This window comes from Erythrolamprus reginae, chromosome 6 (assembly GCF_031021105.1).
Source record: "Erythrolamprus reginae isolate rEryReg1 chromosome 6, rEryReg1.hap1, whole genome shotgun sequence".
In the NCBI taxonomy this organism is placed as follows: Eukaryota; Metazoa; Chordata; class Lepidosauria; order Squamata; family Dipsadidae; genus Erythrolamprus; species Erythrolamprus reginae.
Genome location: NC_091955.1, coordinates 75333093 through 75351763, shown reverse-complemented (window position 1 = coordinate 75351763; position 18671 = coordinate 75333093). Strand labels below are relative to the sequence as shown.

Genomic DNA, 18671 nt, shown 5'->3' with positions numbered 1-18671 from the left:
TATTTTTCCCCCAACGCCATCTCTGGTAAACAAAGAATTCCCTCAAAGTTGACAAACTTTTTACTAAGTCTACTACTGTTTTTTTCTCATCATTCCTATCACCCATCTCCCACTTATGACTGTATGACTATAAGGTGTTGCTTGTATACTTAAGATTTTTATTAATGTCGTTTCTTCATTGCTTATTTGACTTCTATGATAATCATTAAGTGTTGTACCTCATGATTCTTGACAAACGTGTCTTTTCTTTTATGTACCCTGAGAGCATATGCACCAAAGACAAAATAAATTCTGTGTGTGCAATCACACTTGGTCAATAAAGAATTATATTCTATTCTAATCTAATCATAATCACCCGGGAGCAGTTTACGGGTTAGTTTCGTTGGGAATTTTCTCCTTCCTCAAAAATAAGTCACAGCGGAAAGGGGAGGAGGAGGAGGCCGCTCAGGGGGTGTTAGGATAAGGAATCGAAAGCAAAAAAAAGTCCCTTTCTTGGCCGGAGCACCGGGGGGAAGAAGGGAGGAAGCCGCGTGTTTTTTTTCCCTTCGCAACCTTGCACAACGTCCCAGAGCCCTGTCAGCTGAGGGCTGGGGTGGGGAGCTGGTTTGCTGAGGTGGTTGGCGACGGCGGCGGCTCCTTCGAGTTCCGCTTTAAGGCTGCCCCGAGGGGGGATATGTATGGGTGTGCTATTTGCTGACAGACCAAGTCGGCTTAGGCCTGCTTGGCTTTCTACCGTGAAAACAACCGGCCGTCGCCGTTGATGGGGAAGAAGCGGGAAAAAGTTTCTGTCTTCACCTTGACGGGTTGAAAGACCTCCCGCGTTGAGCAAGAGGGGGGAGCGGACTAGACGACCTTCAAAGTCCCATCCAGTTTTTGATTCTGAAGGAAGGAAAGGGCGGGAAAGGAGGCCGCCTGGCCCGTCACCTGAACGCGTGAGTGGCCGCGGGGCCCGGAGGAACGTACGCGGGGTTTGTGTGAGAGAGAGAAAGAAAGCGAGACCTCCGCGGCTTCCACCGCCCTCTGAGAGGAAGCCTCCACCGCTTCCCTTCCCCGAAAGGAGCGGTTTCTCTTCCTCCTCTTTCTAGAAGGGACGCCTCGGGGGCGGCTTCGTCCTGCACCCCTGTCCCTCCTCCTCCTCCCCCCGAGTTAAGTTTTTGTGACTTCAGCCCCTTTTATGACTTCAGCCGTTTGGAGGCTCCTAGTAACTCCTATGAGCTGGCGGCGCCCTTCTACCGCCGGGGAAAGGCAGCCGCTGGTCCCACCGGGTGGCCTCCAGGGCGGCAGGATGTTCTGCTTCTCGCAGGGCGCAGCCTTCATCCCCACGCTGCTGGTCTCCTGGTCTTCGGCCGCCTTCATCCTCTCCTACGCCATCGCCGTGCTCGGCGGCCATGTGGAGCCGCTTTTTCCGTACATCAGGTGAGTGAGGGGAACAGCACCCTCTGTTGGCTGCGCAGGAAGGACCTCGCTAGGTGGGGCAACGCAGGGCAAGGACGACCGAAATGCGGTCGGTGTTTAAATCCATCAAAACTCAAGTGGGGAAGTAAAATATAGAATAGAATTCTTTATTGGCCAAGTGTGGTTGGACACACAAGGAATTTGTCTTTGGTGCATATGCTCTCGGTGTACATAAACAATCAATATTAATAAAAATCTTAGGATACAAGCAACAAGTTACAGTAATACAGAACTAAGTGGGAGGAAATGGCTGATAGGAATGATGAGAAAAACTAGTAGAAATAGAAGTACAGATTTAGTAAAAAGTCTGACAGTGTTGAGGGAATTATTTGTTTAGCAGAGTGATGGCGTTTGGAAAAAAACTTCTTGTGTTTAGTTGTTCTGGTGTGCAGTGCTCTGTAGTGAGGTTTTGAGGGTAGGAGTTGAAGCAGTTTATGTCCAGGATGCAAGGGGTCAGTAAATATTTTCACAGCCCTCTTTTTTGACTGGTGCAGTATACAGGTCCTCAATGGAAGTCCTCTAGTCCTTGGAGGTCATCTAGTCCAGCCCCCTGCTTAGGCAGGAAACCCTACACTACTTCAGATAAATGGTTATCCAACATCTGCTTAAAAACTTCCAGTGTTGAACACTATTTATTGAACACTTAATAGTTCAATAGACCGCCTTCTGCCGCACGAATCCCAGCAACTGGTTAGGTCCCACAGAGTTGGCCTTCTCCGGGTCCTGCCGACGAAACAATGTCATCTGGCGGGACCCAGGGGAAGAGCCTTCTCTGTGGCGGCTCCGACCCTCTGGAATCAATTCCCCCCAGAGATTAGGACTGCCCCCACCATCCTTGCCTTTTGCAACTCCTTAAAACCCCCCTCTGTCGTCAGGCATGGGGAAATTTATTCCACTGGGCCGTTTCCATGTTATGTATGGTTTGTAGGAGATGTATGATTTTTTTTATATATTAAGGGTTTTAAATTGTTTTAGTCATTGGATTTGTACTGTTCTGTTGTTGTGAGCCGCTCCGAGTCTTTGGAAAGGGCGGTATATAAATCTAATAAATAAATAAATAAATAAATACAGGTAGTTATTTTTTAATTGTCCTTCCTTCTCTAGTACCTGAGTATGATCCTTAATTACTTTTAAAATAGGAACTAATTAAATAGTTTGTTTTTAACCCATAAACGCTTCAATTATTTTAATCATTGTCCAGAACTGAACTTTTATAGCAATTAAAGAAAATTGAGCTGCTTGCCTAAGCTTTTATCATACTGAACCTTGTGGGTTCAGTACAAAACTTTAAAATGTTACTGTGCTCCTCAACTAATAATGCTGTCTATCATTTGTCCTTTTTGTGGCTATTCAAATAATGTGACTAAACTGAAAAAAGAGTCCAAGCACCTATTTGAAAATGTATCTTGGTTGGTAAACTACTCCCAACCCAGTCACATGACCTTTAAGCCACCCGCTGCTCACATGATTGTCAAGCCACTCCTACCTGGTCACACGGCCGGCAAGCCACTCCTACCTGAGCCAATGATGATGAATCCACACCCACACAATAAGCCACGCCCACAGTGTGGTAGTAAACATTTTTTGCTGCTCTTCACTGCCCCTACTCCCTCCTAGTCAAGTACTTCATATCTTTGATGGTTGGTCCAAAGGGGAGAAAAATGTGATGGGGTCACCTGTCCTGTTTTGTAAAAAATGTTTAGATGTTCTCTAAAACTGTCTACAACTTGGAATTTCTGGATCTGTACTTTTCTGCATTTCACCCTTAAGGGCAGTCAGGTTAATTCATTCCGATGATTCTTTAATGTGGGCTAAAAAGGAAATAAGGTTCTGGGGAGGTTTTGTGGGGTAACGGGATGCTTCCCCATAGTCCCACAAAATTAAAAGCAGGATGCTGTTTTTCTGATTTCTTAAAAAGCTCACACAGAGTTGGACAAGTGGTACTGTTATGCGTGCCTCCTCAGATACTTCTGCAAATGAATTTTTAAAAAAACCTAATCTGGTGCTTGTAACTGGTATAAAGTTTAAAAATTTGGAACCAGAAGGAAATAAGGACATGCAAAGTGTGGCTTTGGGAATTTATTTATTTATTTTATTTATTTATTAGATTTGTATGCCGCCCCTCTCCGAAGACTCGGGGCGGCTAACAACAATAAAGAAGACAATGCAAACAAATCTAATATTAAAAAATAATCTTTAAAAACCCAATTTAAGAGACCAATCATACAAACAAGCATACCATGTATAAATTCTATAAGCCTAGGGGGAAGGGAAAAATTTCAATTCCCCCATGCCTGACGACAGAGGTTGGTTTTAAGGAGCTTGCGAAAGGCAAGGAGGGTGGGGGCAACTCTGATATCTTGGGGGAGCTGGTTCGGGGCCGCCACAGAGAAGGCTCTTCTGGGTCCCGCCAAATGACATTGTTTAGTCGACGGGACCCGGAGAAGGCCAACTCTGTGGGACCTAACTGCTTTAAAACAGTTTTAACTCTAGGTTTCCTGACTGAGAAGGAAGAAGGAGAAGGGTTTAGAATGGAACAGTCCTTTTATTGTGAGCTGCTAGTCAACTGTCCAATAGAAGAATTACATTGCAAGATATATTTTTTCTACGCAACCCCTATCTATATCTGGCCCATTTTTACACCAATTTTTTTTGCTTTGCCAGCTTTGCCTAACATATGAAAATTAGTATGTTCAGTTTTCAGAGAGTTCTCCTATGTACAGTCCCAGGTTCCTTTACATAATTTCCTTAAATCAGTAGTTCTCAACCTTTTTAACGCCGTGTCCCTTTAATATAGTTCTTCATGTTGTGGTGACCCCCAACCATAAGTCTAGCACCAATTCTCCCAACAGAGCTTTAAGCTGATTGGCAGGAAGGTCAGAAGGACACCCCCACTGTAAATACCTGAATGGTCAGATTGTAAAAAAATGTTCCAAGGTGCCAGAATAGAAGCTTTCGTTCCTAACACCATGGGAAATTTGTCTTTTCCCATGGACTTAGGCGACCTCTGTGAAACGGTCGTTCGACCCCCAAAGGAGTCCTAAACCCCAGGTTGAGAACCACTGCCTTAAATCATTCTTTGGGGCTGGAAACATAAAGGACAGGGTTGAGTGAAAATTCTTTCAAGAGTGTTAATTAAGCTCTGATTATCTTAGGATAATTCCTAACAAGTGACATTGAAATTCTGATAGAGATATAGCCCCAATATATCTGAACAACATCTGGATAGGGAAGTCAGGTCAATCTCCCCCCCTTTTTTTCCCGGGTTTGAATCCGGGAACACATTCCAATTGCAATCCCATGATAACAGCTGTTTTCATTCTGCCCTTTGTATATATGTATATGCCAAGTATATATTCCGGAAGTAAGCGAAGGTGATTTCAGTGCAGTAGCTATTCTCTCCATTGTGTATAATTGATATTATATTTAATCTTCATCTGATTAGTGTTCTCAAACAACTAGAAAGATAATTTAACAGAAATACATTCAGAATGAACATCACTTTTTATTACATCAGGTATATATCATGCAGGATCCAATCTGAATTTTACCTGGATGAGAGGTTTCTTTTTCCAGGCTTTCAGAATCATGTTGGAGCCAATCATTAAGGAAATTCTCCATCCCCAGGATGTGTGTTCAATGGGCTGTGTGTATATAGTGCCTGTGGCTTTTAGTTTATTTATTTATTTATTTATTTATTAGTTGGACTTGTATGCCGCCCCTCTCCGAAGACTTGGGACGGCTCACAACAAGTAAAACAGTCACAACAATCCAATTAATTAAAATATTTAACGATTTAAGAAAAACCCCATGTAATAGCAAACACACACACAAGCATACCATGTATAATTAACATGCCCAGGGGAGATGTTTAGTTTTCCCATGCCTGACGGCAAAGGTGAGTCTTAAGGAGTTTTCGGAAGGCAGGAAGAGTAGGGGCAGTTCTAATCTCCGGGGGGAGTTGGTTCCAGAGAGCTGGTGCCGCCACAGAGAAGGCTCTTCCCCTGGGACCCGCCAACCGGCATTGTTTAGTTGACGGGACCCGGAGAAGGCCCACTCTGTGGGACCTAATCGGTCGCTGGGATTCGTGCTTTATTGGTGTGGTATTAAGTTGTTGGTTGTTTTTTCCTTGTGCTGCTGTGCCCTTGGCTCTTAAGTAGCAATAGTATTAGCATTTAGACTTATATACTGCTTCATAGTGCTTTTACAGCCCTCTCTAAGCAGTTTACAGAATCAGCAAATATTGCCCCTACCAGTCTGGGTCCTCATTTTACCAACCTTGGAAGAATGGAAGGCTGAGTCAACCTTGAGCCAGTGGTGAGATTTGAACTGCTGAACTATAGCTGGAAGTTAGCTGAAGTAGCCTGCAGTGCTGCACTCTAACCACTGTGCCATTCCAGCTCTACCTGGTAAGCTGGCGGCAAATCAACACTCCTGATTGAAGCCTGGGAAGGGCAATCACAGGAGATTGAGAAGTTCCATGGGGATGGGCAACTGGTCCCAGTGACCAAGTCATATTGGATCCTGCAACATTATCCTAGAACACATATATTTCCCTTCATTCAGGTATATCATATCATGTCTGATATGTCTAAAGCCCACTGCAACAATATCACCAAAACGGGTTCTGGAGTTGTTAACCTGATCCTACGTAGCTTCTGCTCTGGCAATCTCACACTACTCACAAGAGCCTACAAAACTTTTGCCAGACCCATCCTTGACTACTGCTCATCTGTCTGGAATCCATACCACATCTCAGACATTAACACCCTTGAAAACATCCAAAGATATTTCACCAGAAGAGCCCTTCATTCCTCCACTCGAATCAGAATATCCTACGAAAATAGACTAACAATCCTGGGCCTAGAAAGCCTAGAACTATGGCGCCTAAAACACGATTTAAGTATTGCCCACAAGATCATATGCTGCAATGTCCTACCGGTCAATGACTACTTCAGCTTCAACCGCAACAACACAAGAGCATGCAACAGATTCAAACTTAATACGAACCGCTCCAAACTTGACTGTAAAAAATATGACTTTAACAATCAAGTTGTCGAAGCGTGGAACTCATTACCGGACTCAATAGTGTCAGCCCCTATCACCCAACATTTCTCCCTTAGACTATCCACGATTGACCTCTCCAGGTTCCTAAGAGGTCAGTAAGGGGCGGACATAAGTGCACTAGTGTGCCTTTCGTCCCCTGTCCAATTGTCTTTCCTTTATCTCGTATATCATATATATTTTCTTCCTTACATATATCTTCTCTATTTTCACTTTTATCCTTATATATATTACTTCATGTTTATTTTCTTCCTATGTATTCGTATATTGGACAAATGAATAAATAAATAAATAAATAAAATATCTGGAGAACCACTACATGATAGGAAAGCAATGCAGAAAACCAGATCTTTGCTGCCATCTAGTAGCTACTCAAGCCTTTTTCTTTCCCTCTGTTTATCATAGTGAAATAATGGCTGTTTACACTGTAAAAACAAATCTTGGGTTTTTCCCAACTACAGACATTTTTTTTAAAAAAAATTATTCAATTAAAAAACAAAACAAAATGCAAAAGCACATGTATTACACATAAATATATTTACACTCTACAATTCTGTATCTTCACTTTACATTCTTTATACATCTATGTGACTCTCTTTTCTTTTCATTTGTAAAATTTTCCCCATGCAGTATAGAATTTTTCTTGATTCTGAATGTCTTGATGAAGACATTTAAGCAGCATCTATGGTGGGTGGATAGGGGAGTGTTTTGTCCTATGCAGTGACTGCAAAACGCAGAATTATAGCAGAAGAAAAAAAGTATTTGCATATGCTTTCAGTGGTCACCAGTTGCTCCTATTCTGCTGAAAGTAATAAGTTTAAAGAAAAAGCAAAACACAAGCCCTTTATTTCTGCATGTAGTTGCAGCAAACCCCCTTTTCTAAGAATTTGCATTGTTTATAATTTTTGAATTTTTTTGAAATCTTGGTCTAAAGTGATTAAGATGCATGAGAATATTTGTAGCTCAGGATTGAGATGAGGGGTCCTTGTGCTCTCTGAGATTGGTTATTTTCATTAACCCAAACATTATTAGTGCTAACAGGAAATGCATTTGCTCTAATTTTATATTCTAGTGGTTTGCCCTTTCAGTATTGGTGGAATGCTTTTAATGATTCTTTGCTTGAGCCATCACAAAAGTGCCTTTTCCAAAGGCAATTGGACTTTTGTTTTTCCTCCAATGTTTCGCTTCTCATCCAAGAAGGTGCTTCAGTTCAGAAGCTTCTTGGATGAGAAGGGAAACATCTTCAAGAAAAAAACAAAGTCCAGTTGCCTTTTGAAAAAGCACCTTTGGGACAACCATGACCTGGGCGACTGAGAATCTCTATATACACTTTGGTTGAGCTATTTACTGTTAACTTGCTTGATAGTTCTTTGACTGGAGTATTGTTTGCTTCTTGATAACACAGGTCTACAAAAAAAATATATTTTTTGTAATCATCGCAGTTGACCTTGTACTTTTCTGAATCATTTTTTGTTCTGATTTCAAATACTGTATATATACATAGCTTTTCTGTAGCAGATATAGTTTCCACAGAGCAGCATAATTATTATAAGGTATAAGAAATATATTGGCGACATTAAGAAAAAACAGTAATCTACATATCAGAAATAATGTAATAACAAAAATGCTTCTATATCAGACACTTCATGTAATAGAGCAAAACTAAGCATATTTTTTGAATCAGCACATCAAACTCCATAAAACAGACATATAAATTTTGCTGGTGATTTTTGTGTTGTTTTGGAAGTATTTGTGTTGACCAGTGATAAGTCTAAGGCCGAAGTCTTCAAACTTGACCACTTTAAGACTTGTCCCAGAATTCTCAGCATAGCTGGCTGAAGAATTCTGGCAATTTATTTATTTTATTTCTTTATTAGATTTGTATGCCGCCCCTTTCCGTAGACTCGGGGCGGCTCACAACACAATAAAAACAGTTTATAACAAATCTAATAATTTACAATATAAAATATTTTAAAAACCCATTATTAAACAGACATACACACAAGCATACCATACATAAATTGTATAGGCCCGGGGGAGATATCTCAGTTCCCCCATGCCTGACGACAAAGGTGGGTTTTAAGGAGTTTGCGAAAGGCGAGGAGGGTAGGGACAGTTCTAATCTCTGGGGGGAGCTGGTTCCAGAGAGTCGGGGCCACCACAGAGAAGGCTCTTCCCCTGGGGCCCACCAACCGACATTGTTTAGTTGACGGGACCTGGAGAAGGCCCACTCTGTGGGACCTAATCGGTCGCTGGGATTCGTGCGGCAGAAGGTGATCTCGGAGATATTCTGGTCCGATGCCATGAAGGGCTTTAAAGGTCATAACCAACACTTTGAATTGTGACCGGAAATTGATCGGCAACCAATGCAGACTGCATTGAAGTCCACAAGTCTTAACAGTTGCCAAGTTTGGGGACCCTTGCTCTAATGTTAATCTGGATGTTGATTGCTGACATGGAGGTGTTCTGATTTTTTGCGCCCTGATTGGCTTATTGTTTTTTGAATGGCTAATGTCAACTCTTAGTGGTTGCATCCATAGAATTCAATCTGACAAAGACCAGTATCAAAGTCCTCCATCTTAAAAATCACATCTCGTCAATTCTGCAGTAAAAACAGATTCTGCATGTGCTAGAACTAAGATTGGGACTGTGATGCAGAATAATAGTATATTTTTTCCTACATGCCTGATTTGCATTTTTACAAGCTAGTACTGAAGTTAATAATATGTATTTTAAAATTTAAAATTTAATAAGGTTTCTTCTAAATCCGACACAAATGAATCTAATATAAACAACTGGCATTAAACAATTTTAATTATTTGCAATACACTTATAACAATAAGTGTTTCAGAAAAAATTCCAATTGTACTTTGATCAGAGGTGCAGCAGATTCCATTCTCATCTTACATAGAGCTCTTGGAGGTTTTGAAGTGATCACAGCTCACTATAGTATTTAGGTGGTATCAGTCTTTAGTTGCAAAAGTACTTCAAATTTGTTGAGTGTTTCACTTGGAGGTTTGGTTCTCAAAGCTTATTTCTAACTAAATAGTGAATTAATTAACAAAGGAAGTATTTTTGAAAGTTACACAAACAAAATTAATATTTCATTGCCATAAATATTGAGTGAATTCAGCTGATGGTTGGCAGAAATCAAACTATATGTGACAGGAAAATTGCATGTATTTTACTTCAGAGCAGTCACTGAATGGTACACACTAAATGAATTAACTATGCCTTGTTTTGGGAATTACGGAAAGTATGACAGAGGTATTGGCATGTATATTATTAGATTTGGAAAATTAACACTGGATGAAGATACCTGTTGGTTTTTTTTACAAAAAAAGATTAGTAGGTAAAACTGAGATTTTTAACATGAGATATATGTTCATGGTAAATCTAATTTCTAATAAACAAGATTAAATGTATGAGAATCACATAGAAATGAAAAAAATAAATGAGCATATTTCCTGAGATTTGCTTCACGTGCTTGGGACTGAATATGCAGTGTAATAATAATAATAATAATTATTATTATTATTATTATTATTATTATTTATTAGATTTGTATGCCGCCCCTCTCCAAAGACTCGAGGCGACTCACAACAATAATAAAAATTAAAATTAAAAGAGAAAAAATATAAAAACCCATCATTTAAAACCAAACAATACATACATACCAAACATAAAATGTAAAAGCCTGGGGGAGGTGTCTCAGTTCCCCCATGCCTGGCGATATAGGTGGGTCTTGAGTAATTTACGAAAGACAAGGAGGGTGGGGGCAGTTCTGATCTCTGGAGGGAGTTGATTCCAGAGGGCCTGTTTCCCCTAGAATAAGACTCAACTGGAAAATAAGCTCTAGTATGATTTTTTCAGGATGCTCGTCATATAAGTCCTACCCACAAAAATAAGGCCCACTTAAGATACCGCACAAATCCCACCGGCCGATAAGGTCCCACAGAGTTGGCCTTCTCCGGGTCCCGTCGACGAAACAATGTCGTTTGGCGGGGTCGCCAATGTCTGTGGCGACCCCGGCCCTCTGGAATCAACTCCCCCCAGAGATTAGAACTGCCCCCACCCTCCTTGTCTTTCGCAAATTACTTAAGACCCACCTATATCGCCAGGCATGGGGGAAATGACACCCCCCCCCCAGGCTTTTATATTTTATGTTTGGTATGTGTGTGTTGCATGGTTTTAAATGATGGGATTTTACATGTTTTTAATATTACATTTGTTTCATTGTAATATTGTTTTATTATTGTTGTGAGTCTTCGGAGAGGGGCGGCATACAAATGTAATAAATTATTATTATTATTATTATTATTATTATTTATCATTATGAGCCAGACACATTTAGTATCGCATTTCCTACCAAATAAAACCTAACCTATAAGCCCTAATGCATCTTTTGGAACAAAAATTAAAACATGCCTTATTTTTTGGGGAACATAGTACATAGAGTGGGAACTGTAAATCAAATGCCAAGTGGCTTTTGGCATGCTAATTTTGGTACCCCCACTTGTTAGCTCACAAATGTAGAAGATGGAATTATAAAGCCAATAGTATATTCAAACTGTCAAATGATAGATTTATCCATCTCTTGGACCCACTAGCTGTGCCCAACAATATATAGTAAGCTGCTCAAAGTCACTTGATTGAGTGGGGCAGCTACTCCATTCATTTTGATAATCTTATTCATATTTCAGGATTGGAACCTATTGAGTTATCATTTTTTAATGATCCACCCATCCTAAAAAAAGAACAGGACTTATTTTTGTCAGTTTTTAACACTTAAAATTATAATTATATTAATGTACTTCAGCATTTCAAATAAAAAATAAGCTATCCCTAAGTGTGTAACAGAACAGGGTTTCTAGGAAGTTAAATCAATTGATAAAATTAAAATTAAATATAAATGCAAATATATATGCATAGAATCAAATTGCAATTTTAGGCCTGCATTTCAGATGATGAATGAGAATTGTTATGAATGACAAACACCTTGGTTATTAGGCACTTATTTTTAGGGGACATTTCTCACAAATGATTACAGAAATTATGTCTTTCTCTGAGTTATATAATTATCAATTTATTAAAATGTATATAGCAGCACTGTTCCCCGTAAGCTGAGCGCATGCACGCCCCCCCAAAATACCCCGCTCGTGCCCTTTTCCATGGGCGCGTGCTCCCCATCCCCCTGCCAGCCTGTGGGGGGGCGGGGGCGGGGAGGTGCGGCAGTAGGAGGAAAGGGAGCCGCGGCCGCCCTTACCTCCCCACGGTGCCTCCGGCCAAATGCGCCCCTGGCTTTTCAGCCCTGCCCCCCGCCCGCCCGATCCGCCCCCTCTCCTCCGCCGCTGCCTCCTGCCTTGGGGCGCGACTTCTCTTGCAGTGGTGGCGTCTGCGGGACGAAAGCGCTCCCAGCCAGGGGGCTGCGAGAGAGGGCTTTCTCCGCGGGCTTCGGGAATGCCCGCCCCACCCCTCTTGCAGCCCCTTCACTGGGAGCATTTTCGTCCCAGACTTCCAGCAAGGGGCTGCAGTAGAGCCAGGGCAGGCGTTCCTGAAGCACTCAGAGAAAGCACTCTCGCAGCCCCCTCGCCGTCGGTGCCTCCGTTCGGGAGCTTCGCCTCACAGCTGATCACCCTGCCGGCGTCCCACAGCTACTGCCCAATGCCGCTGCTGAGAGAAAGGGGGGAAGAGAGAGATAGCAAGAGAGAGGAGAAAGAAAGCAATAGAGAGAGAGAAAGAAAACAAGAGAGAAAGAGAGAGATGAAAGGGGGGAGAGAGATAGCAAGAGAGAGAAGAGAAAGAAAGAAAGAGAGAAAGAAAGAGTGAGAGAGAAAGAAAGCAATAGAGAGAGAGAGTGCAAGAGGGGGAGAGAGAAATAGAGAGAAATGACTCTTGATTTAAAGCATATGGTAAAAAGCACCCAAATAATAACAGAGAAAAAAACCCCCAGCCGTTTGTGTGTGTGTGTGTGTGTGTGTGTGTGTGTGAACTCTTGAACCATTTCCAATAGCTCACCTCTAATTGGAAATTGTTCAAGAGTTCACACACACACACACACACACACACACGGGGGGAGGAGACAGGGATGGAAAAAGAGAAGATAATAATAGTACTAGATTTTGGTTTTGTTTTATTATTAATTTCTTTTAATAAAAAAAGGGAATTTTTGTCTTATTTATTTATTTATTTATTTATTTATTTTTCTATACCTCCCAGTCCCAAAGGGACTGTCGCTCAGACACTATACTTTTCCGCCCACACTGAAAAGAAATTAGAGGGAACATTGTATAGCAGTACATAGTTTTGATTTGGAAAGATCGTAATGTAAATGTATTATTTGTATATTAACTGTTGTCATTTTTATCATTTGTGCTAGTGATACAGGAGCAAAACCTCCGGAAAGTGGTATCTTTGGCTTTATGATTAATGTTTCTGCATTCTTAGGTATGTAGCTATTTATACTTATTTCTTAAATTATCTTTTAAGAGTCGTAATGATTAAATATTTCTAGCAATCCTTTCTGCAGATGGATGTGATACAAGCACTTAGATATATAGTTACACTAATTCATTTATACATAATAATTTATAAGTGTCATACAGTATATTGACCTGGAGTAAAGTAAACTTTCTGTTTTCCATAATCACAGTAACTCAAGAAGAAGAAGAGAGTGTAGATTAAAAACAAGAAGATTTATAGAAACATTTATAGAAACATTTATAGAGTTCAAACAGCGGTTTACATTCACGTAAATAAAAAGTAAATAAGTCATGATGATAACAAAATCACATCTTCTTAACTGCATAGAATTTGGAGTGTTTTCAATTGAAGTGTTCCATTTGAAATACTATGCCAGAGGTGCTATATAGCTTATCTAGTGGTGGTGGTGGTGGTGATGATGATGATGATGATGATAATAATCATATAATAATAATAATTATAATAATTATAGTAATTATAATAATGAAGCCTAGGAAGGGTGAAAAATGGCCCACTGGAAGTTCATTTCTGAACTTCCAGTAGGCCCACTAGGTCCATTTTTCACCATCCACAGATTCCAGAGGCTTTCCTGAAGCCTGGACAGAGCAAAAAACAGCCCAACAACCCAACCAAAAGTTTGTTTCTGAACAGGAATGTGAAAAACCACCCAACAGGCAAACCAGAAGTCTGGTTTTCCAAATTTCTAGTTTGCCTCCCAGTCTTTTTCTTTCTTTCTTTCTTTCTTTCTTTCTTTCTTTCTTTCTTTCTTTCTTTCTTTCTTTCTTCCTCCCTCCCTCCCTCCCTCCCTCCCTCATTCATTCATTCGATTTTTATGCTGCCCTTCTCCTTCGACTCCGGGCGGCTTACAACATGTTAGCAATAGCACTTTTTAACAGAGCCAGCATATTGCCCCCACAATCCGGCTCCTCATTTTACCCACCTCGGAAGGATGGAAGGCTGAGTCAACCTTGAGCTGGTGATGATATTTGAACCGCTGACCTATGGATCTACAGCCAGCTTCAGTGGCCTGCAGTACTCTACCTGCTGCGCCACCCCAGTTCTTTAGTCAGGCCTGTGCACATGCACAAGGATGGGGGGATTGTGTTCATGCGCAGTCATGTGACTATTATTCATTTACAGAGAAAAACATCCAATAAAGAAAAACATCCAATAAAGCAATAAAGCAAAAATAACAAAACAGTCACCCCCAAAATTAAATATGTTAAAATGGGGGCACATAAACAATTCTGCAGTACTGTAGTTGCTTTTTCTGACTTGCTTCTGAAAGGATGAATTGGAGCAATCTAATCTGTAGTAGAAGAAATCTAATCTATTGTGGTAGAAGCATTTCACAAAAGATCTGCAATAAAGAAGCATCATTTCCTAGCCTCAGCTCTGTTGATTATCTGATAGTGAGGGAGAATTCTTTCATTGTGGCATGATTACTATTTTTCTCTGGTTATCTCCAGCTTTTGCAATAGAGTAAAAGTTCTAGTTGTGTAAGTAGATCTTTTAGAATTAGATAGTTGGAAGGGATGTTAGAGATTATTCAGACCAACCCTCTGCCAGCGTATGAATAGGTCAAGCATCTTCAATAGATGAACAGCCAGCCTCTGATTGAAGACTTTCATCTAAGGAAAATCAAAATATCGGTAGACTTCACAAGTTGTTTGTATGGTCAGAGGTTATTTCTGATATCTAGCCTGACTATTCTTTGTAGTTTTACCCATTGGTTCTTGTTCTGTGTTCTGGGGCAGTGGAGAATTAATCCATTCTCTTTTGTATGTGACAACTGTTCAGATACCTGGCGACTGATATCTTATTTCCTTTCAGTATTTTGTTCTGTATGTTAAACATACCCATTATTTCTTATAGGATAGTGATGGCAAACCTTTTTTTTTCTCAGGTACCAAAAGGGCCTGTGTAAAAGCACATGCATGTGTGCCTACACCCATAATAAAATGCCCCCCGCGCATGCACACACAAACCCTTATGCCCCTACGCATGCGTGCAGGACTCACTCAAGCTTCTAGAACTGTGGATAGCAAAACATTGACCCAACAGGCCTACAGAAGTTCTGAAACAAAATTCAGGTTGGGTTGTTGGGCCGTTTTTTCACCCTCCCCAGGCTTCAGGAAAGCCTCCGGAACATATGGATGGAGAAAAATGGACCCAACCGGGCCTACTGGAAGTTCAGAAATGAATTTCCAGTTGGGCCATTTTTAACCCTCCCTAGACTTCAGGAAAGCCTCTGGAACCTCTGGATGGAGAAAAATGAACCAAATGGGCCTACCGGAAGTTCATACATGAACTTCCAGTTGGTCCATTTTTCATCCTCCCCAGGCTTCAGGAAAGCCTCCGGAACCTGTGGATGGTGAAAAATGGACCCAACAGGCCTACCAGAAGTTCAGAAATGAACTTCCAGTTGGGCCATTTTTAACCCTCCCCAGACTTCAGGAAAGCCTCCGGAACCTGTGGATGGTGAAAAATGGGCTCAATGGGCCTACCGGAAGTTCAGAAATGAACTTCCGGTTGGTCCATTTTTCATCCTCCCCAGGCTTCAGGAAACCCTCCTGAAGGTGAAAATGACCTCCTCCCCGCCCTCTGGAAGGCCGAAAATCAGCTAGCCAGTGTGCACATAGGCGCTGGAGCTAACAGGGCTACACCTCGTGTGCCCTCAGATATCTTCATGTTTTGTATTTGTTTACTATGAGCCGTGTCCTGAGTCCCAGGAGAAGGGTGGCATAGAAATGTGATTAATAAATAAGTAGATAAATAAATAAATATGGCCCCGCATGCCACCTGTGGTACGTGTGCTATAGGTTTGCCATCATGGTTATAGGACATAATTTTTAATCTCGACACTGCACCTTCTTGATATCTCTCTTCTAAACTTATTCCAATTTGTCCCTGCTGTTTCTGAAGTATAGTGACCAAAACTAGGCACAATATTTCAAACTCTGCTCCGAACAGGGTAGAAAACAATTACATCTTGTGGTGTGGACTCTGTACTCCTTTTAGTGCCACCCACTTGTTTTTAGCAGACACATTAAGTTGCTAGTTTGAAGTTCATACGAATACTCAGTCCCTTTTCTTATACATACCACCAGGTTTAGTCTCCTCTATCTGATATTTGTGCCTTTACTTTTTCTACTAAAACGCATACCTTTATATTTTTCATAGTTAAATTCTGTCCTATTCATTCCAGCTCACTGTTGAAGTCTTGTAAAACGTTTTAAATCCTCTCTTTTCCCACTTCACCCAGCTTTGTGTAATTTGCAAACTTTACAAGTAGCTCCTCAACTCCCTCAACTCAAGTCATTGATAAAACTATTGAGTAACATGCAACCCAGGATAGAGCTTATAGTGCTTCATTTGATATTTCCCACTAAGCTGGAATATTGCAAGCTTATTTTGGCTGAAGGGAAAAAAGATTTCCAGATTGCCTGTTGGGCCATTTTTCACCATGCCAGGCTTCAGTGAGGCATGCGCGAGGCTGAAGGGGCATTATGCGCATGCAAAGGGAGGAATGCATTGTGTGTGTGTGTGCACATGCATCGGGGAGGGAATAAGTGTGGGCATGTGCACAAACACCCTTTTGGCACACGAACCAAAAAAGGTTCACCATCACTGCTGTATAATATATTCATTATATATATACAGTGATACCTCGTCTTACAAACGCCTCATCATACAAACTTTTCAAGATACAAACCCGGGGTTTAAGATTTTTTTGCCTCTTCTTACAAACTATTTTCACCTTACAAACCCACCATCGCCACTGGGATGCCCCACTTCCGGATTTCCGTTGCCATCGAAGCACCCATTTTTGCGCTGCTGGGATTCCCCTGAGGCTCCCCTCCATGGGAAACCCCACCTTCGGACTTCCGTTGCCAGCGAAGCACTCATTTTTGCGATGCTGGGATTCCCCTGCAGCATTGCAAAAACACAGAAGTCCGGAGGTGGGGTTTCCCATGGAGGGGAGCCTCAGGGAAATCCCAGCAGCGCAAAAACGGGCGCTTCAGCTGGCAAAAGGGTTGAATTTTGGGCTTGCACGCATTAAACTCACTTTTGCATTGCATTATTTGTCTTTGGGACAGTTTGTGTCTATTTATCTCTCTCTCTCTCTCTCTTTTAGGTACAGTTACAATGTATATAAAATATTTAATTGTAAAGAAACAAAACGACGAGACACATTTTATTTCCCCTTGTTTCAACTTAATAACATTGTACGTTGGAATTCTGGGTTGTATTGGTTTGGGCGTTGTTGCCAGTTTTCAGGTAAGTAAGAAAGGTATGCTCATATTAAATTTATATCCCATTTGTCCTTCAAATTAAAAATATTATCTGAGCATCAAATGCATTCCTATGACCAGCCTTTAAAAATAACTTAGTACAAATCAAAAGAGAATCAGAGCAACATAGAAGTAGTCCCCGACTTAACAACAGTTCATTTAGTGGCCATTCAAAGTTTATGTCAGTGAAAAAAAGTGACGTATGACCATTTTTCACACTTATGACCATTGCAATATCCCCATGGCTATGTGATCAAAATTTGAATGCTTTGCTATTTATTTATTTATTCATTCATTCATTCGATTTGATTGCCACCCTCCTCTGAGGACTCGGAGTAGCTTACAACATATAAAGAAACAATATAGCATCCTAAATCCAATTTATTTAAATTAATCTAAAAAATCTAAAACCAATTAAAACTCTCATTTCCATTCAGTCAACTAGCTCACAATATATTCGTCCGCCAAGGGACTAGAGCAGGGGTGGGCAATTAATTTTGCCATGGGGCTGCATAAGAAATTGGGATGGTTTTAGAGGACTGGACTAGTATAATTAACTCAGTTCTACTCAATACTGTAAAGACCCAGACCCTGGCCTGACCTAAACACCCAGACCCACTCTACAGAACCCTAATTGTTTGCTTTATGGCAACACGGTGAACCACAGTCACTGCGCTGGAGTGTTTGTGTGGTTTCTGTGCTTGGCCACTCTCGGTAGGAGGTCGAGGTCCAGTCCAGTGTGAAGATGAAAGAGCTCACCACGTCTGCCGGGACTCCTCCGGTTCCTGCTTTCCTCATGATTCATCAGGAAAGCAGGAACCGGAGGAGTCCCGACAGACGCGGTGAGCTCTTTCATCCTTGCACTGGAGCATACCCCGACCTCCGCAAAGCGGTCACAGACAGCGGGTGGGCCAGATGCGCCCCATGGGCTGCCCCTTGCCCAGGTCTAGTGGCCTCAAGCCTGGTGGCATAAATGAGTCTTCAGACTCTTAGGGAAGGCGAGGAGGGTGGGGGCAGTGTGAATCTCCAGGGGGAGCTGATTCCAGAAGGCTGGGGCCCCCACAGAAAAGGCTCTTCCCCCAGGTCCCACCAAGTGACATTGTCTAGTTGACGGGACCTGGAGAAGGTCAACTCTGTGGGACCTAACCGTTCGCTGGGATTCATATTGCAGTAGGCGGTTCCGCAAGTAATCTGGTCCGATGCCATGTAGGTTGTAAGTTGAAGCTCGCCATACGCTTGTAAATGCAAACGGGGTTGCCAAATATCCTGAATTTTGATCACATGACATCAAGGCTCTGCAACAGCCGTAACTTTGCAGACTCATTGCAACTACTATGGCTTAGGATTTGTATTTGTATTTACAACTGTCGTTCC

At 41.6% G+C, this 18671-nt stretch overlaps 1 protein-coding gene across 5 annotated transcripts in view; it reads left to right on the top strand.

Annotated features, from left to right (window-relative positions):
• Window positions 1–438: 438 nt before the first annotated feature.
• The window catches only part of DRAM1 (DNA damage regulated autophagy modulator 1), a 31639-nt gene continuing 13406 nt past the window's right edge, over window positions 439–18671 (top strand). For 2 of the 5 annotated variants that reach the window (XR_011559512.1, XM_070756287.1), the window contains exons 1-3: window positions 494–1416; window positions 12899–12966; window positions 17141–17283. Coding sequence is in view for 2 of the 5 variants with exons in the window: in XM_070756287.1 (XP_070612388.1) it covers window positions 1175–1416; window positions 12899–12966; window positions 17141–17283 (453 nt within the window). In the remaining 3 variants the exon portion in view is untranslated. Of the gene's footprint in view, window positions 1417–12898; window positions 12967–17140; window positions 17284–18671 lie in introns of all 5 variants that reach the window. The other 3 variants (XM_070756286.1, XR_011559513.1, XR_011559514.1) reach the window with 3 other exon arrangements.